We start from the raw sequence: 24000 nt of genomic DNA, 5'->3' as shown, positions 1-24000 counted from the left end.
GTACCATACACAGACAACCTATACGCCAGTTTACTTGTTCTTTGTTGTATACAATACGACCATATGACCATACAGACAAACCTTCTTCATGTCAGCCATGCACTCAGTTCCTTAGTCAGATTCATATCATACATTCCATTCATATTCCTTTGTTTTATATTCTTTCTCATGTTTTTCCATTCTGGTTTGCAACATACTATTGCCCTACCACAGGATACACAACCATTTTCATGAATCACAATATGCCAGTTCAATGTATATTCCATCAAAAGTGACAACATGAATATACTTCCTTAATGTCTTTCCCATGATTCAGTCTATATCATTCTTGTTAGAAGCAGAATGTAGTGGCTTAAGTATAAAGAATGGTTCATACGCTTTAACATAGACTTTACAGACCCAGACTAACAACTCTTAATAACCATTTTTCATACACACACATTTCAGTTTTGTAAAGTATAAATACTTATCTTACACAAAATATGAAGCAAGAATACTACACATGTGGAAGTAAGAAGGAACTGATCTGCCGTAATTTGGTGTAGCAAATTAAACTAATTTTCACACTTAAGGAGCTTGAAAGTAAGCATTTTCATTAGGTTTTAATTATATTTTAGTAAGTTTTCTTGAAGACAATAAAATGTACAAATTGAGTATTTTATTTACCTTAGGGGTCGAATGATGCCTAAAGGTGAGCTAATGAACTTTGTAAGTGTGTAAGAGACCATTAGAAGACGTACTAAACTAATACTGGTCACTATGTCACAACACGGAATGATCAAGGTTGCAACATAGGGAGCATAATAGAGAAATCACGAGACTGCCTTCAATGTCAGAACACAGCCAACGGGTGTCGCGACATACCCCTGAAGACATCCCCTGAAGACATCCTGAAGACATACTGACTCCTTTGTCGCAACATAGGTCTTGATGTGTCGCGACATCAACTCTGGATAGGAATTAACACGAGCTAGGGGGCATTTCGGTTCGCGCAATCAAACTTAAAGCTCAGGAACGTTAGCTAACCTAGTGTTTAAGGACGACAACCACCTGAAATCTATAAATAAGCTCATTTGTCACACATTATATAGACCAATTACTTAGCATAGAATTTCACTTTAAATTTCAATTTAGTTTTTCTCTTTTCTTAGGTTTAGATTTACTTTCAGTTTATTCTTTGTTTATCTCGAGAGATTTGATTTGTGGATTCGTGTTCATTCTTAATACAAATTAGGCTTTTTTCTTAAACTCTATACTTTCGATTCGTTTATCACATTTACTCTTTATATTGATTCTATTTTATTTATGAAAACCATGAGAAACTAATCCTTCTATGGGGGATTAGCGACTAGAGGTATGATCCATTAATTGTTTTATAGGGTTACCCAACAGATCAGCTGTTTGGGAAAGAAAAAACCTAAACCTTAAGCTTGATAACCCTAAGAAGTCATTAAGGTGGGAATTAACCCAAATTGGTATGGCTTATTCGTGAACTCCTTCACCCCAAGCTGGTCTGGACTGTGAGTTCAAAAGATAAGTAGTCCTTGCCGACTTATTGTTTGAGTAAAAGATCAGAAGATCCTACTAGGATAACGACTAGTTGAATAACGAGGAACCCAAAGCGACAGTTGATGAAGATTACTAAAGTAAGCTGATCACCCATAACCAAATTTGATTAATTCTAGCTTTCAGTCTCTTGATATTTCTTTATTTCTTTATTATTACATTTTATTATTATCAAAATTTGAAAAAATCCTTTTATTTATATTTTCGTACTATAACTTAATTCGAGTACTAATTAGGTCTATTGGTGTTTAGGATAAATTTGTTCTAGCACTAGCCACTCTTGGGTACTATCCTCGGAGTACTCACCTACTCTGTTGTAAATATATTATAACTGGACCTATATACTGGTGGATACCGCCTCATCTATATATCTTTCACTACAGTATTCACCATCTAGACATTAGTACATTCGGAGGCAGTCAGGAACTCACCAGAAATTCAACCAAGTCTACAAAGCAGGATGTAACAGCCCTATTTTGGGTCTAGCCGGAATAATGGTTTTGGGACCACAAATTCGACGAGAAAAAATGTAATGGCCTGAATTCTCAGAGGTGTCGGAACGGTGATTTGAGGAAGAAAGATATTGTTGACGTTAGTAGACTAATCTATTCATTGGTAGGCCATTTCTTCAGCACTAAATTCAACAAATGGGTAGAAAATATTATTGATTTAGTGAGTATAAGTTAAATGTGAAGTTAAGAAAATTTTTGAAATAGTGAATAGTGTACTAGAAATAAATATTAAAATAATTAGAATCGAAAATGAGGTATCGAGACCTCGAAGATTTTAAATTGAGCCATAAATATTTTTATAAATATTTATGGAGTGTCAAAAAGTTAGTATTAAAGTTTCGTTAAGAAATTTTAAAGTTCTGATAATTAATTGAACAAAAAGGACTAAATTGTAACAAATGCAAAATTTTGGGAAATGATTAAATAGCTTAAATGATAAAAGGAGAAGGGCTTAAAAGGAAAATAGACCCAAAGCCAATTTGGGCTGGACGGCAAGGGCATGAAATCAGCAACAAAGTCAGGAGAATTAAGGGCAAATTTGGAATATTGCAAAATTGACTTAATAAAGTTAGGACCAAAGTGGAATTATCTAGATTTCTCTTCATTTTTCTGCATTCTCATCAGCTAAAACACCATAGAAGGGTTTCCTTAAGCTGGTTCTTCATATTTTACTGCAAGTAAGTTCAATTCTTGATTATTTCTTGAAATTTTTGTATTTTTGTGACTTTTACAACTAGGCCCACTTGTTGAACTCATTAGTTTTTGATTCTATGAAAGAATTTGAAAGTTGCTATGAATACATGCTGGAAGTATATGATAATTTAGCATGGAATTAGAGCTTTAAATTGTTCATATGCTGGTTTTATTGAAAGAATTCATTAGAAAGTGAATGTTTGGGACCTAATAGTAAAAGAGTTTGAAGTTAGGGTTATATGTGGAAATTTTGAATTTCAATAGTTGTGAAATAACTTATAATGTCTAGGTAAAGTATTAATTGAGAAAATTAGATTAATTGAGGGGTTAATTGAGAAAGGACCGAATTGCATAAACTGTGAAATTTGAGGCAAAATGGAAATCAACATTTTGCACTAAAGCAGTTTTGGACAGCAGCAGTAGTGTAATTTTGAAAAATCACCAAAAATTTTGAGAATTGAATTAGAGGGTGAATAAAATATGAAATTAAATCTTATTGAGTCTAGTTTCTCATAAAAGAAACAGTGTAAGCAATGAAATTGTAAATAATGAGATATATTAAATTTTGTGAGACAATATTAGAATGATTTCGGGTTCCCCTGTTCTGACTTTGGAAAATTGTTAAAAATTGTACAAAAATAATTATGAGTTATAATTTATATTCTTAGAATCCTTAATGAGTCTATTTTCAAAAGAAAAAGAAACAGAAACATTATCCAAATTCTGTACAATGAGATAATTAATTTTTAGTGAAGAGAGGTCAGAGCTGTCAAGCAGAGAAACAGGGGAAACGTTAAAGAATAAACTGTACTATTTGACTAAACCAAAAATTCTAAATTTTTTATGGTAAGAAGATATGTGAATCTAGTTTTGGGGAAAATTTACAGATCATAATTTGAAGTTCTGTAGCTCCAGGGAAAAATAATTTAGTGACTCTGACTCGGATAAATAGCTTTGAATATACATGTGAGTGAATAGTGGAATTATAATTAATGTAGTTTAAGTGTGTTATTTACATTAAGGATGGGGAATGGAGAGGAGGAGGAGGAAAATTGAGAAATATAAGATTATTCAACTAGCATGAGTTTTCATTAAAAATTACCAATTTACATGTTTTAGGTTCAGGGACTAATTGAACAAATGTGAAACTTTAAGGGTAAATTTGTAAAAATGTCAAAAAGTGACCAAATTGCGTGAAATGAATTGTTTTACTATTTAAATTAGTAAATTGAATGAAATATTAATTTAGATCGAGATTGGGTGGAAATTCGAGAAAAAAATTTCCAAAATGTCCCTGAATTGTAGTATTTTTGCAATTTAGCTTGGTAAGTTCGTATGAACTATATTTTGTATAATTTTCATTGAAGTGAAAGCTATTTGGTAATGAATATTATATGTGAATGTGTTTTATTGTTGGTAATATGTATAATTATTAGATGTTTTGAAATGATTATCGGAAGCTTGTTAGAGATATATCACATTATCCATTAGTTCTATCGGTAATTTTGGATGATTTCATTCTGGTTATAATGACTTGTATAAGTTAAATTGGTTAATGTTAGCTCATAAATATTTTGATTTTGATTGGTTATAAATATGAATGCTTGATGAAATGAAATGTCTGAAAATTAATTTGTAAACTCCGGTAATGCTCTATAACCCTATTCTGGAGAAAGATACGGGTTAGAGGTGTTACATAGGAACTTTGCCCTTGTCACTTGGCCCTTCAATAGCGTCTTGAGCTAAAAAGTGGATAATTACACTTATCATATCATAACTTCATTGAATCTAAATATGCATGCAAGAAACACTAACACATAACCCAGAATCAGAAAGTTTCCTTCCTTACATATAATTTTAACACTTATGTATGCAACGCTAAAAATACATAAATAATTATGAAAAAAACCTAGGATTAATCAATATTTACCAGAAAGCTAAAACAAACATCAGAGTTGGCTGAATATAGCGAACCCAACCTCAATAATGTTTCTAGACTTAAGCTTTGAGAGAGAGAATGCAGATAAAATCAAGAAGAAGATGAATGCAGAGAACATACAAAAGTTTATCGGTGAAGACATCAATACCCTTATATACTTAAACACAGAGACAAGGTTTAGTGGAAGGATCAAATTATTCTACTAACACTCTTAATTCTCATGATTAAGTACACTTATCAACTACCGTTTCTTAGTTTCATTCTAACCAATTATCACTAGACTAACTAAATAGTCTTATAAAAAAAATCTATGAAACTATAGATTTGACAACTTCGCCAAAACATCTCGGGTGGCATGTACTTAACAGATGAATCCACCAAACCATAGAGTTCACCAAAAAATAGATTTTGCTAATCGACGCATACACAAAATCCCATACTTGTTCAAAACTAACATTTCACTTACTCAAAATTATACTTAGTACAATAAAAAAATTAACCATAAATAGAGACTTCTTCGGGCGGGCTGTTACAGTTGTGACCTACTAGGCTGACACATGCCTTAGGTTGTGCTAATATGTCTAATTGAGTGTGTAGGATGAAAATATAAAGGCCCAATTGACATGGAAGCAAGGGACGACTGATGTACAAGCTTCTTGAGACATGAAAGGACCAAAAGAACGACATTAGTTTGGAATTGCATGTTGTGTCATGCCATGCAAAGGATGTAGCGCGACACGCATTGGCGTCCTACCCATGTAATTTGGGGTTATTTTCTTCCGCGCAATAAAACTTATACGAAGACCTAGGATGTGTCGAAGATCTAGTTTGGTTTGCCAACACCTCTATAAATAAGACACTATGGGTTTGATGTAACTAAGTCATCTTAGACTCCTTCAAAAAACCCTAATAGTTGAAGAGTGGATTTAGATTATTTTCTTTTTGACTTTTCAATACTATTTTGTTTTTCCTCTTGAAATTAATTTTGATTTTAAGAGTTTATTTATTTAATTAAAGTGTTTCAGTTTATATTTTCTGTCCATTCGATTTAATTCTTTAATCCAATCAAGTGATTTACTACTCTATTCCTTATTCGATATTCAATCCATGATCATTCAAATCTCTTTTCTCCCCTGAATCGATCATTTTCTTCTCGTGATTTATTCAATCAAGATTTAGGTCATGATTAAAATGAGTGGTTAGATCCCTTATGGGAGATTAACGACTGGATAAGGATGTGAATAATGGAAGATTTAGCATTTCTCGAGAAGGATTAGTTGGTATGAATTATGTGTGCTTAAACCATTACGATTGAAAGCCCTAGGAAGTTATCATAGGCTAGACGAGGTCGAAAAATAAGTCAAACCAAGTATATCATAATTTATCCTGGTTCAAAAAGTAAGGTCGGGAGATAAGCGAGTATCAACCAATCGATTAGTTAATTAGAGGCCAGGAGGTAATAATTAGTTAATCGATAGTTAATCCACTCTAAAATCCTAATCTAAAGTTAGTTACAGACCCTAAAGCAAGTTACTCTTCTTAATTGGTTTATTGATTTATTTCATTTGTTTATTTTTCTTTATTTATTTATTTTCTTTGTTTAGTTATTTTTATCTCATCACTTATTTTATGGTTCATTGCAATATTAGGAATTAATTACTATTACTTATACTTGTTATTGTAAAAATGCTTTCATAAAATATTCCATCCTTCCTTGGGTATGATCCTCAAAATACTTCTAAGTATTTTGTTGTACAATTAGACCCTTGCACGTGCGGACACTGCCATTCTTAATTCTTATATTTTTGGTGTTATATTTTTACTATAAATGATAGTACGTTTATAGGCGGTCAAAATGCCCTTTCCATGGCTTGCAAGATTGGTTGCAATTACAAGTTTTTTTTATGATGGGCTTGATGGGAATTTGTGATCGAGTCTTGATGTAGCATCTGCAGAAGTGTTCATGTCAAAGACTTATATTGAAGATTTCTGCATTCATGTCAAAGAATTATATTGAAGATTTCCAACTCATAGAGAATATGGCAATGAGTTCATATATATGGTCGGCTGAGCGGCTCAAATACTAAAATAAACAATTGATCGTGAATGTGGTCTATAATGAGGATAAATGTCAGCACATCCTCGAGAGGTCAAACCACCTTGAAATGAGTTTGACAAAATCACAAAACTCGAACCAACTTCTTTTAACCAATTCAAATATAGGAAATTTGGGTGAAGGCACTAATTGTGGAGGCCACAATGAGAACAATCATAAAGAAGCCAACCATTTAGGAAATAGGGGGTACAACATGTACTCTAAATCATACAATCCGGGGTGGCGAGACCACCCCAATCATAAGTGGGTAAACTAGAGGAAGACTTGTATTCGATGCAAGCGGAAGTGCACCTAATTTGAGGGCAATTAGACCAAATTATCCAAATGTCACAAAACAATGCTTCCTTTAATGTACCAAACATTATTTAACTGAACTCGAAGAGGGAGGCGAATGAGCACACTAAGGCCATTACCCTTAGGTCCAAAAAGGTGGTTAAGGACCTTATTAGGTCGATGAGTGGAGAAGTGGAAGTAGAGAAGGATGAGAGCATCTTCACTTTTAGTGTTTGACACAGGGTGCATGAGAGCAATGAGAAAAAATGTGATCTAAAGTCAGTTGAGCCTATGGAAGGCCTTTCCCAACCAGTTAATCGAAAACTCGTACCCTTCCCTACTCATTTAGACTAAAGGAAGAAAAAAGAGAACGGAGAATTTCTTAAATTCTTCAACATATTCAAAGCACTGAATGTTAAACTTTCATTGCTTGAGTTATTAGAAAAAATGCCAAAATATGCTAAGTTTTTTACGGAGGTTATGTCTCGAAAGAAAAAGATCAGTTATGGGGGGAAAATTCCCCAAAATGTAGAGTTTATTGCTGTCATATCCGGAAAAGTGCCCTGAAATTAAAAGACCACAGAAGCTTTACTAGCCCTATTGAAATAGGAGGGGTGAATTTCATGAAAGCCCAATGCGATCTTGGGGCTAGCATTAACCTAACACCTCATTTGATTTATTGAAGGCTAGGTTTGGGGAACCTTAAAGAGACCTTGCTGAGATTACAGTTGGTCATTTAATCACCAGTACATCCAAAAGGAGTCCTTGGGGATGTGCTAGTGAGGGTCCGACAATTTATTCTTCTTGTAGACTTTATAGTGTTGTACTTTGACGAGGATGTTAAGATACCGATCTTGCTTGGGAGGCCATTCTTAGCAACTTCAAGAGTCATCGTAGATGTAAGTAGAGGAGATTTAACCATAGATATCGATGGGGAGGTCAAAGTTATTAAGTGCGTTGAGTCTGATCTAAATTCTAAGGAAAAGTCTTTATATTCGGGGTATGACTATTAGATGATTAATATCTCTACCTGTTGTGTTACCGACCTTGAAGCTTGTCTAGAGTGGTGTGATTTTGCAGAGACACAAACAAATTTGAAAGGCATTCGAGTGAAGAGAAGAGAAGAGAAGTCGTTTTGAGGCGACCGACGTATCACCTCACCCGGCATAAAAGGTCAAAGCCCAATCTACCGTTACACAAAGAAATAATTATAGCTCTAATATCAACCCCAATTGTTACAAACCACTCACTCAAATTCCTCACAATACAATTACTAAACCTCTCCAAATAATACGTAAAAATAGTGTGTCATAAAGTTACCCAATGGAATAGCAAAAAAACAAAAGTTTAAGACACTCCAAAACAACAAACTAAGTTACACCATACTGTTGCCTATTTATATGCCTCTACAAGTGTTTATCAAATAATGTTTTGATAAGTTTTAAACTCTCCTTTAAAAGTTGAAATTATCAAATTAATTATTTTGAATATTTATCAAATAAAATCTTTAAAACCAAGTTCTCCAATAGCTTCAAACACTCTAAAAGACAAGGATAAGGATGGGTGTCCACCAAAGTTCAAACTCCTCTCCTTCCTCATCAAGACTAATCAAATGGATGATAACCATATTCTAATTTATCATGAAATTCTCTTATCACTTTTTGTTAACTAATATTAAAACATAAGCCATTAAAAGTCAAACATGCCTACACCCAAAACTTTTGATTGTTCCAAAAAGCTTGTTCTAATTGTTGTTAGAACAAGACCGTACAAATTTTCAACAAAAATTAATAATAACTAAAAAATATAAAAATAAAAAAATTATATTTAATAAATGAAAAATCAAATAAAACCTAATAAAAAGCTCAACCTTTTGTTAAAAAAATCCCAAAAAATAAAATAACTGACAGCGTCTAGGAGGTGAGGAGATATACATTTAAATATATTATATTATATTATTATGTCGTATACTAAATTAACATTTATAATCTTGTCTATGCTTCGATCATTATGGGGCAAACCAAGACAAGTTCAACTTTTTTTTTCTCCTCTCGCTGTGAAACCTTTTGCAGGAAGACTTAGGAACAATAGCTAAGCAATCACAACATATTGTTTTTTTTTTTATTAGAAAAAGATAATATTGGTCTTTGATATATAAAACCGATCTATACAAGCATTGATGTTGAGCAATTTTTGTTTGAGGACTTAATCGCTACATTATATAGAATTAATTAACGTCGATATATTGGGCCTTTTTTTATGCAAAAAAAAATATAAAATTATATGAAAAATACATGGTTAAAAAAAAAGTGTAAATGAAGCGTTGACATAGTGGGTAAAAGTGGAAGCTATAGGCTTTGAGTAACCATATTCTATATCCACGGTACACAGTTGAATGTGTGGGTCTTTAATTCCTATTATTAGTTGTTGTTATGTGTAAGTTTTAGTTTGATTAGTCAGACTATAGCCTAGATTGTTTCTGTTCATAATTTATATTTTATGTAATAGATTGATTTTTGTCCTAATTTTTAGTCTATTTATATATTGTAATGATTTAATTCTACACTTAATAGCTACTTTGACATATATTTATACTTTAATTTTACTGTAGTTATAAAATTAAAAAACATATATTTATATATAGAAAGTGCATGAACAAAATTTCTTGTCTTGAAAAAAATAGAAAGTTGTATGATTTTAACAAGAGACGCGTAACAACTCGAAAGTCGTTGATGTTGGAAAGTGTAATTTTAGAACTTTGTTTCTATAAATCAAACTCGTAAATATTGTTATTAAATATTTACGGAGTTGTATTTTAGGTGAATTGAATTCGGATAAATAATTTTGTTGAATTAATAATTAATTAGAGTATAAGGACTAATTTGTAATAAGGGTAAAAAAATCAAGTTAGTGTAACACAAACCACACTTTCATTTCTTATTTCCATGCAAACTGAAACAAGAAGATGAAGAAAGGAAGTTTCAGACTTTAGGGTTTCAATATTTGATCTGTTAGTGTAATTTAGTTCTTATAATTTTTATATTTTTGAAATTTCGGGAGCTTAATTTAGCCAACCCCATGTACTATTCTCCGCAACTGTTAAATTTTTAGGAGGATGTCATTGTTGAACTTTGAAAGTTTTTAGTACTAAATTGGTATCATTTTTGACACATGCTTTATTATATGAGTTAGCAATAAACTAATTCAATTATAATATTTAATCATTCCCTTGACTTATTTTTAATAAAGAGAAGGCAAATTTTTCACTTATTTTGAAAATGTTTTATTTTTTACAAGAGTTATTACTCATATTTCTAATTTTAAGTTTGAATTTGTATTAACTATTAATTTATTTTATATCTAATACATATGTAATAAATAATTTTTTCGCATATTATTACACTAGTAACTAAATGAGGCATGATGTTAATCCCAACTCCTCCAATAATTTACACTTCATATTTTAAAATTATTTTGTTGGCATAATGATTTATTTAGCCTTCAAGTTTAAAAAATTCATTGCTCTCAATTTAATTTTTGTCTCTTTTAACCGTTGAACTTACAATATTTTTCAAATCATTCCAAAATTGATGGAAAAGATAAGATATCCACGTGGTCCACATGTATGAATAATTATATATTTTATAATATTAATAATTTTTTAATTTTTTAAAAACGATTAATTGTTGACATGATATGCACATGTATGTCACATCAATAAAGTTGTTAAATGTTAACTTTTCATCCATTTTAAGATAATTTGACAAACAATACAAATTTAAATGCTAAAAACAAAAAATTAAATAAAAATTAAAATTATTATTTTATAAAATTAAAAAGCTAAATAAATCATTATCGCTTTTTTACATTAGTATATATTCATTTTACTATTTATATTTTCAAATCCAGTAATTTCGTAAAAGATGAAAATGCGCACTGTTCTATAGTATCATAACATTACAAGTTGCTTTGGTAAAAAAAAAAGCATTACAAGTTGCAACTGGAACAGAGCTTGTTCCACTGAAAACACCAGGGTTATGTTGGGAAACATTGAATGTGGTAATAAAAGAAATCATGAACTAGAATTTTGGTAATGCCAGCCCCTATCAGCATGTCTGTCGTGATTCTCCATGATTCATGAACCACGTGTTTGGTTTTAAGACAACCAATATCAGCCGCAATTAACATATCATCAACATAAAGCAACAAATATATAAAAGAATCATCATCAAGACATTGTAGATAAACACAACTATCATACTTGCTTCAGGAAAAACCAATACTCAACATGAATGAGTTAAACTTTTTATACCACTATCGAGGAGACTGCTTCAAACCATACAAAGAGTTTTGCAAAAGACAGACATAATCTTCTTTACCTTCAAATTTGAAGTCTTCCGACTATTGCATGTAGATGTCCTCCTCAAGGTCACTATGAAGGAAAGAACTACCTCATAATAACACGAAGGTTTGGTTGAAACAACGCTCTCGGCAACACTTAGAGCATAAACCACTAGGTTTCCTTTCACGTGCCAACTTATAATTAGTTAACTGATATGGTGAGGGTACTTGAGGGTCGGGTGAAACCCCAAACAGATCCAAAACAGCTTCAAACTTGCAAGAACCAGAATTTTTTCGTGTCAATGCGACATTGTGAGAGGCTTTATCGGGACGAGACCTCTATTCGTCATGTCATTGCGATGTTGGGCATTTGCACATCATGACATCGCCCTCTTATTTTAGCTTTTGACTCCACCTTGCTCGAGACACTTTGATTCGTTGTGCCTTTAAAAGTAAAAGTCTCATTTTTTGATCGAAACATAGCATATTCATCAAACGTAACATCTCTGCTAACAATTATTTTTTCAAATTCTAAACACCACAACTTAAAAACTTTTGTGCTGGCAGGGTATCCCAAAAAGATGCTTTTAATGACCCTTGGTTTGAGCTTTCCCTAGCTAACTTTAGCATAAGTAGGACAACCAAAAATTCTAATATTAGAATAATTTGGAGGATTATCTGACCATATCTCTTTTGGAATTTTACTGTTCAATGTTCGATAAAGAGATCGATTTACCAAATAACTTGTCAGGTTTACAGCTTCAGCCCAAAATTCCTTCCCTAGGCCTACATTAGAAAGCATGCATCAAGCTTTTTCCAGCAAGGTTCTATTCATTCTTTTTGCAACTTCATTCTATTGCGGAATTCTGACAACGATTTGATATCTTTCAATTCCTTCCCGTTTGCAAAATCACTAAACTCTGACGAACAAAACTCAAGACTATTATCTGTTCTCAACTTCTTCATGGATTTTCTGATTTGTTTTTCTAATAGTGTCTTCCACTATTTGAAAATTCCAAAGACTTTCGTTTTTCTGTTTCAAGAAATAAACCCAAACTTTTCTAGAGTAATCATCAATAAAAGTTAGGAAATATTTATAAACTCCTTTTGAGATGTTAAAAGATGGACCCCATAAATCAGAATGAATGTAATATGGAGTCCCTTTTGTTTTGTGCACTGCTAAATCGAAACTGACTTGGTTTGTTTCTCGAAAATGCAATGCTTGTAAAAACCTAATTGACCAATTCCAATGTCATTGAGAAAACTTCTATTGCACAAGACTATTATATATTCCTCACTCATATAACCCAGCCGCATGTGCCAAATTTTGGTTGAGTCAGAATTGATGGAGAAAGAGTCACGTCGTGTCGTCGTGATGTGGTGGCAATTTTGGGTTTTCTTTGATAATCGCAGCCACACTAGTAACTGTTGACCCTTGCAGAACATATAGGCTGCCTTTTTTTTGTCCCCTCATCACAACAAGAGCTCCACGAGAAACTTTTAAGTCATTTGACTCAATGACTATCCTGCAACCGTTAGAATCCAAAGTTCCCAATGAGATAAAATTTTTCTTTAAATTAGGAACATACCTGACATCTGAAAATGTTTAAATAATCCTGTCATGCATCTTAATTTGTATTGTTCTGATTCCAGATATTTTACATGGGAGAGTTATTCCCATCACCACAACTCCACCTTCAACTTAATTATACGTGGAGAACCAATCCCTGTTAGGACACATGTGATAGGAGCTCATTGAATTTAAGTTCCATTTAGAAGTAAGATGAGAGCTTTCACTCGTTGACACCAACAAGAAATCATCACCTTTGTCCTCGGCTACACTAGCATCAAAAACTTTAACTTTTTGCTTATCTTTCTCGTCATTTTCAGCATCCCTTTTGATTTTATTTTGAAATTTCCAACATTATGCCTTAACATGGCCCACCTTTTTTACAATAGCCAGAATATTTGTCATGATTTCTAGATTTGGACCTTGCTTTAGACCTATTTTGATCTATCTTTTTGGTTTGTCGTTTGCCTCTTGCAACTAAAACTGTGGTTTGCCCGTCTGATTTTTTGTTTGGGCCTAACTCATTGTCAAGTTTATCCTTACTCAGAAGATTCCCCTTCACATCCTCGAACGAGAGATGATATCTCCCATAAATAAGAGTTTCCTTAAAATTTTTATAATAAGAGGGCAAATAGCATAACAATAACATAGCTTGACCTTCATCACTAATCTCTGCTTCGAGATTCTATAAGTCTTTAAGAAGGGTAACAAACTCGCTAATATGAATTCTGATGGGCTCACATTTGGCCATGTAGAGATGTTGTTTTAATACTAACCTGTTGGCTAGAGATTTTTTCATATATAAGGTTTCTAGTTTCTCCCATAACATAAACGATACTTTCTCCTTCAAAACCTCCTATAACACATTATTCGTGAGACATAATTGAATAGTGGATATAGTCTTTTCATAAAGCTCTTCCCATTCTGACTGATTCATATCTGTAAGCTTCTTCCCTATAACGACCTTTTTCAAACTGTTCTCAACCAATATTGTCGTAATTCAAACTTACCACAAACTGAAATTTACAATTTTTTCGAACTTCTCAATATCGAACCTTGACTCTGCCATCTCTAAACGGGTTGACTGCAAAAATTAAACTATCTCTGATACCAGTTTGTAGGGGATAAACTTGATTAAACAATGAACAAAGTGAATAAAATAAGAATCGAAAAGATCAAACACGCAAATTTTACGTGGAAAAACTCCTCAAGAGAGGATAAAAAACCATAGGCAAAAACAGATTTCACCATAATAAAGGAGAGTACAAAAAATGGAGAGAATTAAAAGAAAAGCAGAAGTCCCACAAGAAAAACCCTTCGAAACAAAGAATAAAATTCTCTCAATCTAAATAAGTTTTTATTGTGTAAAACCTAGAGTAACTAAGGACTATTTATAGGTTGAAATTTGTAGCATATATGACTACAACAACTTTAGGTTAATTAGAGTTTAAGTCGGAAACTAGAAACAAAATATAACCGGGAGAAAAATAAATTTTGGTCAAAATAAGAGGTATTCTTCCACACCTCTCCAAATAATACCTAAAGAGAGTGTCACAAAGTTACCCAATGGAATAGAAAGATACAAAAGTTTAAGACACTCCAAAACAGCAAACAAAGTGATACCACACTATTGCCTATTTATAGGCCTCTACAAGTGATTGTCAGAATGTGTTTTGATAAGCTTTAAACTCTCTTTTAAAAGTTGAAATTATCAAATTAATTATCTTGAATATTTATCACATAAAAGTCTTCATAACCAAGTTCTCCAACAGCTTCAAACACTCTAAAAGGTAATGATAAGGATGAGTGTCCACCAAATTTCAAACTCCTCTCCTTCCTCTTCAAGGCTAATCAAATGGATGATAATCATATTCTAATTTACCATGAAATTCTCTTATCATTTGTTGTTAACTAACATTAAAACATAAGCCATTAAAAGTCAAACATGCCAACACCCAAAAATTTTGATTGCACCAAAAAGCTTGTTCTAATTGTTGTTCGAACAAGACAGTCCAAATTTCCAAAAAAAAATTAATAATTACTAAAAAATATAAAAATATATTTAATAAATGAAAAATCAAATAAAACCTAATAAAAAGCTCAACCTTTTGTTAAAACAATCCAAAAATAAAATAACTAACAGTGTCTAGGAGATGAGGAGTTATACATTTAAATATATTATATTATATTATTATGTCGTGTATTAAATTAACATTTATAATCTTTTTTTTAAAAGAAAACAGTTAGTCTCATATTTTTCGTCTTCTTTTTTTTCCGGTTAACAACAAAACTAGAAAATATTGCACTTACACATGTATATTTGTTGACCATATCTAAGAAATATGTTACCGAATCATGTGAAATTCATTCCCTTGAGCCAAGAAAAAGGGACGTAAAATCATGTGAATTCACGTGGCAATTAGGTAGAAATTAGACAACTTGTCTATGCTTCAATCATTATGAGGCAAACCAAGACAATTTCGACTTTTTTTTTTCTCCTCTCACTGTGAAACCTTTTGCAGGAAGACTTAGGAACAATAGCTACGCCTATATCCTGCTAGAATCACAACATCTTGTTTTGTTTATTAAAAAAAAAGATGATATTGGTCTTTGATATATAAAATTGATCTATACATGCATTGATGTTGAGCAATTTTTGTTTGAGGACTAAGGTATAGGTACCAAACAATTAAGTATTGATACCAGACCCTTAAATTTGAAATTTTACAATTCAGTCTTATTTCATGCTCAAACTTCACAATTAGGCCATTGTTTGTTTAATTTAATGGAATTGGAATGTACGTGTATTTATAATTGTATGGTTTAAATAGAAGTACGAAATATTTGATGAGAGTTGTCTCGGCAATAAATTTGACATTCTGTTATTTGGACTCAGCGATTGAGTCGGATAATTTAGGTGTTACAATATGTATTTCATATTTGGCAAAAATAAAGTGAGAGTAATGAAAGATTGAATTAAGGGAAACTATATTTGATAGCATCTTTGATTGGTAAAGCTACTAATATCAGAAAACCGGAAAAACTACTATTATAAAAAAAGAAAAAACCCGGAAACACTAAGACAATGCTAATATTATGCATTAATCAAGGGAGTAATTCAGCATTAGTGATGAAGATGAAAGTGGTCGATACAAACCTTTTCCAAAGCATTAAACACACTCAACCATAAGCTGAAACATGAAAAAGAAAGAAAGAAACCTTGGCATTAAATTGGGCCAGCTACCAGCGCCTAACCATATTCTATTCGTACGTGTTTCTCGGTTCTTTCCAAATCCCTTCACTCGACTTTTGGCTATAATAACCCTCCTACCTTCAATCCTTATCCACGCAACAATCAGCAATAGTACTACTACTCCAAGCGAGCATTTTCCTTACAAGTTTGTTTTCTTGTGACTAATTGATATGGCTAGCTCAATGTCCCTTAAGCTTACATGTGTGGTGGTGTTTTGCATGGTGGTGGGTGCACCCCTGGCTCAAGGGGCCATAAGTTGTGGTCAAATCACAAGCGCCCTCGCACCCTGCATTGCTTACTTGAAAGGGAATGGTGCTGGTTCTGCTCCCCCAGCTTGCTGCAACGGCATCAGATCTCTCAACTCTGCCGCCAAAACAACACCAGACCGGCAAGCAGCTTGCAGCTGCATCAAAAGTGCGGCCACCGGCATTTCTGGCATCAACTATAGCACTGCAGCCGGACTCCCAGGCAAGTGCGGTATCAACATCCCTTACAAGATCAGCCCTTCCACTGACTGCAAAAGGTTCGTATCTAATTTAAACTAGGTTTCTTTGAAATTACGGAAAAAGAAAATGACCCAAAGTTTATCGCTTATGGCAATTGATTTATTAATTTATGAATGTTTTGTTTGGTGTGGTTGCATTTGCAGCATTAAGTGAAGTGTGGTCATGGAAGTTGGGATCAGCTAATGGAAGGGAAATAGTGATGTCGACAGAATAAAAATGAATGTTAAAAATCCATAGCGGTACTATTCATTGTTGGAGTTATCCTAGTTTTAGAGTTAGTGGTAATGTACAAGGTCGCATATGCGACTATATAATACTATCTTTACCTACTCTAAATATTAATATCACTCTCACTAGTTGTTTCCTCTATATATATACTCTTCATTTCCTTTTCTTTTTCTTTTTTTTTTTTTTGTCCTGCGTGACGATTTCAAGCATTTCATATAAACACCCACGTGATCTAACGATAATTAAAACCACGTTAATCACTAAAAAAACTAAGAATAAAAGAAATGGTGTTTATATTAGTATTTAGAATCTTGAGTGAGTTGCTATAACCGGCGCACAGTAGGAGGGTGGTACAACCAGCAGTAATAAAAATAACCCAGGAAACAAGAAGTAGCAGTATTATGGGATAAATTTAACAAAAATGCTGAAAAAAAGAGTTATTTGAGAATGTATAATTTTTTTTTAAATTTATTGATTTACATTGTTTACGAAGAAAGAATAACGTGTCGTACGAGGTGTATTTTCATTGATGTGGCAATGAAAATGCGCCGGTAGGACCCATTTTTACTTTGCTAAAATTTATTTTTTTCTTTTTTTTCTTGCAATTTGAAATTAGAAGTTTGAACATTTATTTTCATTCTTGTTTGAGATAGACACTGTTATAGTTTTAAGGAATGTTTGAATTTATGGTGGTGTCGTGGAGTTAGGTGACCTACAAATTTCATTTGTCATGTGAGTATGGAGCCATCACCCGAGAAGCCAGATCGCATTGCAACTCATGGTCCCAATTAAGGGTGATTATACGGTCTGAAATTGAAGTGTAACTAGAGCTTCAAGTTTACAAAATGTTACGCTATCAAAGGACGGAGTATGATTGGAGCTGTAATTTACAATGGTTATGCGGGCACGACAAAAAACTTTTTTCATTAGAAAATGATGCTTTATAAAACTCATACACAAGTACGAGGAAGAAAAATGCAATGGTATCTCAGTATAATTAAGTAAATTTTTTTATCCATCTCCACCAAAGACGGTGACACCGTTACTATTACCTATGATAGAAAGGGGATGTAATAGGTTTTAGTAACAGGGTCATTGCCTTTGCTGGAAAAGGATAAAATGAATTACTTGATTATACTGGAAGACCCCTGTGATTTTCTCCCTCGTACTTGTATATGGATTTTATAAAGTATGCTCTTCCAATGAGGAAAAACTAGTTCTTGTGCTTGCATCACCATCGTCAACTACAGTCCCGGTTTTGCTCCATCCTTTAATAGCATAACCTTTGTAAACTTGAAGCCTTATTTACACCGTCAACTTGGACCTCGAGTTGCAAAGCGATCTCGATTTCTCAAGTGATGGCTCCATACTCACACGACAAGTGAAATTTGTAAGTTATCAAGCGCCACGACATTATTGTGAACTCAAACACAACTTAAAACTATGATTACATCCCCCTCAAAGTGTGAGAGAAATAAATCTTTAAACTTGAAAATTTCAACACGGAAGAAAAAGAAAAAAATAATTTAAAGGAGACTGAGATATGGGTGAGTAGGGGATGAGAACATACATTTATATAAGGGATGGGGTGGGGTAAAAAGGGAAATTTTTTTATCCCGAGAATCCCGTGTTGTAAGGGCTCAGAGGCAGAAGCAATTAAGTTGGCCTGGGTGTTGAAATGGCCATAAAGAAAATGTTCCCTGCAGGAAGTGTTTTTACCTAACATGGCAGTACAAACGCCTCTTGCAAGATGCGTTTTCAACTAACATGTCAGAGATGTGGCTGGAAAACGCGTCCTGCAGGAGGCATTTTGATTGCCAAGTCAGGTGGAAATGCTTCCTGCAAGAGGCATTTTCTTTATGGTCTTTCAATACCCAAGCCAACTTGATTGCTTCTACCTCTAAGCCCCTACAACCCGGGATTCCTAGGATAAATTTCAATGCTATGTCTAGGTGCTGAAAAACATCGTTGCGGGGAACGTTTTCTCCCCCACAAATTTTAATTTTTAGTGTATACCTCAAAAACAACTAATGCCTTGACATGTGTTGTTGCTAGAATCGTTTCATGTGCGTCGAGGAAAAGGCTCTATAAAAAAAACTCAATATAATTCTTGGATTTTCCATACAGATGTTTGAAGCAGATTGTTGGCATTAGGAGTTATCGATGTTGTAGTAAAAAACAAAAATTTTATACTGACAATATTGTCGAAGCAAAGGTATTTCATTAAAGTAAGTGTAAATTTAGGGATTTGGGTGATGAGAACTATATTTTTACAATTTTCTCGATTTTAAACATGTGGAATAGAATATTTGGTTCAAGATGAGGAGACGAGCCAGAGCTATTGTCCATTACAACGGTCAAAATTGTGAGGCTGAAATTGAGCCCATTTTTGTATCAACCCAATCTAAAGATCTGACATTCAACTAGAGCATAACGTTAAAAGAGCTTTGAACAAGGTTTAGGCATAAAGTAGGGATCTGAAGAAGAATTTTGAGCCTGAAATGTAGATATCTAACATCATTTAACCCCGTTAGATATTCCATTTTTCAGATCACAGGGGACAACGGTTTGAAGACAGTGATCGAAACTCATTACTCTTGTGAGAATATACAGTCTTTGCTGAAGAGGAAAAAGGTGGCCCAAGCTCGATTATACCGTGTCCGCCAAATTTCTAGCCAAATCAAGAAGCAAAAAGTCTGGCCACACGGTTTTGTTGTGGATTCAGATCATTGCTACAAAGCTTATACAAAGACACATTATTAACATCATCAATGGTGAGGCATTCATCGATTTCATCCCTCGATTTCAACTTCGGGGGATAGTTAGACGTATTCGGTCACCAGGCCTACAACACAGCCGCACAACATTCTATCAGTGCCTTTGGTTTCAACTTTGACACACCTATGTTCAACCTCGATAACACTCATATGGTACACCATCAAGTTACTGGGTAGGCCAAACAGAATTGGTTTTGGGATTGACATCGGATTTACAAGAATGAATGATCTACTCTTGACAACTTTGACCGGAGAGGGTACATCCAACCCTGGACTTACAACCAGGGTTGATAACAAAGAGGGACAAGAGAACAAAGTGGTCAAAGAGGGGTCTAAATCAGATAATGACCCAGGAGAGGTGGTTGGACTGGATGGTGCGAAATTGTAGTAATTTTAGAACTAGATCCCATTCCTACTGAACTAGAAGACGATGGATCTAATGGTCAAGCTTTAGACATCGCTCGAGGGGATGACCTAAGTTTCACGAAATACAAACCCCCACCCCATATGCGTACTCTCAGTCTTACTAGTGAAAGTGGTTTTAGAATTCCCAGACCTCCCCCGTAGAAGACTAAGGTATGCGACTTCATCAACAAATTTCGACCACTTAGAGGTTGGGATGGAGTTTGACTCCAAATATGCTTTTGTAGCTACAATCAAGTAGTATAGCATACAACTTGGTGTCAACTTCACTATTACATGCTCTCAATCCGAGAAATATAAGGCGATGCGCACAATGCGTGCAACAAGATGTCTATGGAAAATCATGGCATTTATGACGAAGAAGTTGGCATTTTAAACGTAGGAAATTTATCGTGCCACATACATGTGTTGTAGCTGGTATGTAATATGGCTAACAACATCGACTCGAATCCTAGCCTTTTTTTACATTCTATTACACATAGTGACTCGATTTCTTGTTTTTCAAGCATATCGAATGATCATCCAAAATTAGATTTAGACATGATATCTAAAATTCTATTACCCATGGCAAAAGCAAGTCCTAGGATTCTGGTCCCAATTTTGATCGCACACATCTGTAGAGAATCCGATTACACCATGTCCTAGCACAAGACATAGTTGCAAAAATAGAAGGCATTGGAGAAAATGAATAGAGGGTGGGAGAAATCCTACTATAAATTGTGGCAATGGTGTTAGATACTAGAGTGGTACATACTAGGTTCTGTAACCAAGTTAAAAATGGAGCCTGCGTATTATGACGATTGCTTGGTCCCTGGAAAAGGAGTTTTCCACCGTTGCTTTTGGACTTTTAAGCAATGCAGAACTACATTTTGGTACTGTAAGCCACTTTTCCAAATTAACGGCACATTCCTGTATAGAATATGCGACCATCGGTTGTTAGTAGTTGTTGCATAAGATGGTAACCTAAAAATCCTGCCAATAGCTTTTGTAATAACTCCTGAAGAATCCAATGATGAATGGGATTTCTTCTTAACTAACCTGAGAAGGCATTTGTACCGCAACCCGATGCATACATCATTTCCGACAAAGGCACCAAAATATAGGTTGCATTCAATCAACGTTCAAGCCTACGATATCGTGCACACTATAAGTGTTGTTTACGTCATATAGGGTCTAACTACATAGGGTCAATACCATAAAGATGCGAAGTGGTGACATGTTATTAACATGGGTACCTTGTTCATGGAATTTATGTCCTAGATAAGAGTTTAACATATACATTTAGGTCGCATTTCTTCAATGCAATCACTCACTCAAATTCCTCACAATACAATTACTAAACATCTCCAAATAATACCTAAAAAGAGAGTGTCATAAAGTTACCCAATGGAATAGCAAAAAAATAAAAGTTTAAGACACTCCAAAACAACAAACAAAGTTACACCACACTGTTGCCTATTTATACGCCTCTACAAGTGTTTATCAAATAATGTTTTGATAAGTTTTAAACTCTCCTTTAAAAGTTGAAATTATCAAATTAATTATTTTGAATATTTATCAAATAAAATCTTTAAAACCAAGTTCTCCAATAGCTTCAAACACTCTAAAAGACAAGGATAAGGATGGGTGTCCACCAAAGTTCAAACTCCTCTCCTTCCTCATCAAGACTAATCAAATGGATGATAACCATATTCTAATTTATCATGAAATTCTCTTATCACTTTTTGTTAACTAATATTAAAACATAAGCCATTAAAAGTCAAACATGCCTACACCCAAAACTTTTGATTGTTCCAAAAAGCTTGTTCTAATTGTTGTTAGAACAAGACCGTACAAATTTTCAACAAAAATTAATAATAACTAAAAAATATAAAAATAAAAAATTATATTTAATAAATGAAAAATCAAATAAAACCTAATAAAAAGCTCAACCTTTTGTTAAAAAAATCCCAAAAAATAAAATAACTGACAGCGTCTAGGAGGTGAGGAGATATACATTTAAATATATTATATTATATTATTATGTCGTATACTAAATTAACATTTATAATCTTGTCTATGCTTCAATCATTATGGGGCAAACCAAGACAAGTTCAACTTTTTTTTTTCTCCTCTCGCTGTGAAACCTTTTTCAGGAAGACTGTGAAACCTTTTTCAGGAAGACTTAGGAACAATAGCTAAGCAATCACAACATATTGGTTTTTTTTTTTTTTAAGAAAAAGATAGTATTGGTCTTTGATATATAAAATTGATCTATACATGCATTGATGTTGAGCAATTTTTGTTTGAGGACTTAATCGCTACATTATATAGAAGTAATTAACGTCTTGGGGATTTTTATGCAAAATATATATATATAATTATATGAAAAATATATGGTTAAAAAAACGTAAATGAAGCCTTGACGTAGTGGGTAAAAGCTGAACTATAAGCTTTTAAGTAACCATATTCAAGACCCTTAAAGTCATATGGTTATATGTAAGTTTTAGTTTGATTAGCCAGACTATAATTTAGATTGTTTTCATTCATAATTTATATTTTATGTAATAGATTGATTTTTGTCCTAATTTTAATCTATTTATATGTTATAATTGTTTAATTCTACACTTAATAGCTACTTTGACATATATTTATATTTTAATTTTTCTGTATTTATAAATTTTAAATAAAACATATATTTATATATAGAAAGTTTATGAATAAAATTTATTTTTTCAAAAAATATAGAAAGCATACGTATTTAATATGGGAATAAATTGTATTAGGATTATTCTAAAAGTATAGTTTGAGGCACCAATAAAATAGTACCACGTCATTAAATTTTAAAGACAATAAAGTATTATTATACACTCATCTATATCTAATATTTTCTCCAACTTAATTTCACTTTAATTAAATTACTTAAAATAATTGCTTTTTAAATTATAAACGAACTCTTTTATTCTGTTACAAATTTTGGTAATTATTTTATCCTAAACCTCGAACCTTGAACTCAAACCCTGAACCTTGAACCTTGAACCCAAACCTCGAGGTTTAAGGTTTGGGTTTGAGATTTAAGGTTCAGGGTTCAGTTTTGGTTTTGGGCTTTGAGTTCAGGGTTCAAGGTTTAGGTTCAGGGTTCAAGGGTTCGAGATTACAAGTTTGGGTTCAAGGTTACAGATTATGAGTTTGAGGTTCGCGGTTCGAGTTTATGATGCAAGTGTTTGGGGTTATAGTTTGGGGTTTTAAGTTTTTTATTTAGGGTTTGGGATTCTAGACTCAAGGTTCAGGGTAAAAAAATTATTAAAATTATGTGTCAATGACATGGAAAATATTGTTGAAATATTATTAAATAATTGAAAATGGACTGTGAATAATGTGGTGGAAAGGGCTCATAAAATAATTTCTCTATAGATGAGTTTATAATAATAATTTCATATCTTTAAAATTTGATAATGTGACAATTTTATTTGTAACTAAAAAACCTTAATTTTTAATATCATCCTGAAAACTATATTTGATAGCATCTTTTATTGGTAAAGCTACTAATATCAGAAAACCGGTAACACTAGGACAAGGCTAATATGATGCATTAATCAACGGAGTAATTCAGCATTAGTGATGAAGATGAAAGTGGTAGATACAAACCTTTTTCAAAGCATTAAACACACTCAACCATAAGCTGAAACATGAAAAAGAAAAAAAGAAACCTTGGCATTGAATTGGGACAACTACCAACGCCTAACCATATTCTATTCGTACGTGTTTCTCAGTTCGTTCCATATCCCTTCACAAAACTTTTGGCTATAAAAACCCTCCTACCC

The 24000-nt window shown here is 33.1% G+C and overlaps 1 protein-coding gene across 1 annotated transcript; it reads left to right on the top strand.

Moving 5' to 3' along the window:
* The first annotated feature begins 16343 nt into the window (after positions 1–16343).
* On the top strand, positions 16344–17138 carry LOC105776312 (non-specific lipid-transfer protein). Its single transcript, XM_012598897.2, has 2 exons — positions 16344–16786; positions 16913–17138. Exons 1-2 carry the CDS (start codon positions 16434–16436, stop codon positions 16920–16922), a joined length of 363 nt encoding a protein of 120 aa, XP_012454351.1. The 5' UTR covers positions 16344–16433; the 3' UTR covers positions 16923–17138.
* Positions 17139–24000: the final 6862 nt, after the last annotated feature.

This window comes from Gossypium raimondii, chromosome 10 (assembly GCF_025698545.1).
Source record: "Gossypium raimondii isolate GPD5lz chromosome 10, ASM2569854v1, whole genome shotgun sequence".
NCBI classification, from domain to species: Eukaryota; Viridiplantae; Streptophyta; class Magnoliopsida; order Malvales; family Malvaceae; genus Gossypium; species Gossypium raimondii.
Note: the sequence above shows the minus strand (reverse complement) of the source record. Positions and strands in the feature narration are given on the sequence as shown.

What these genes read in the sequence shown, in the direction of transcription:
- LOC105776312 (XM_012598897.2), top strand. Translation starts at nt 16,434, where the DNA reads ATGGCTAGCTCAATGTCCCTTAAGCTTACATGTGTGGTGGTGTTTTGC.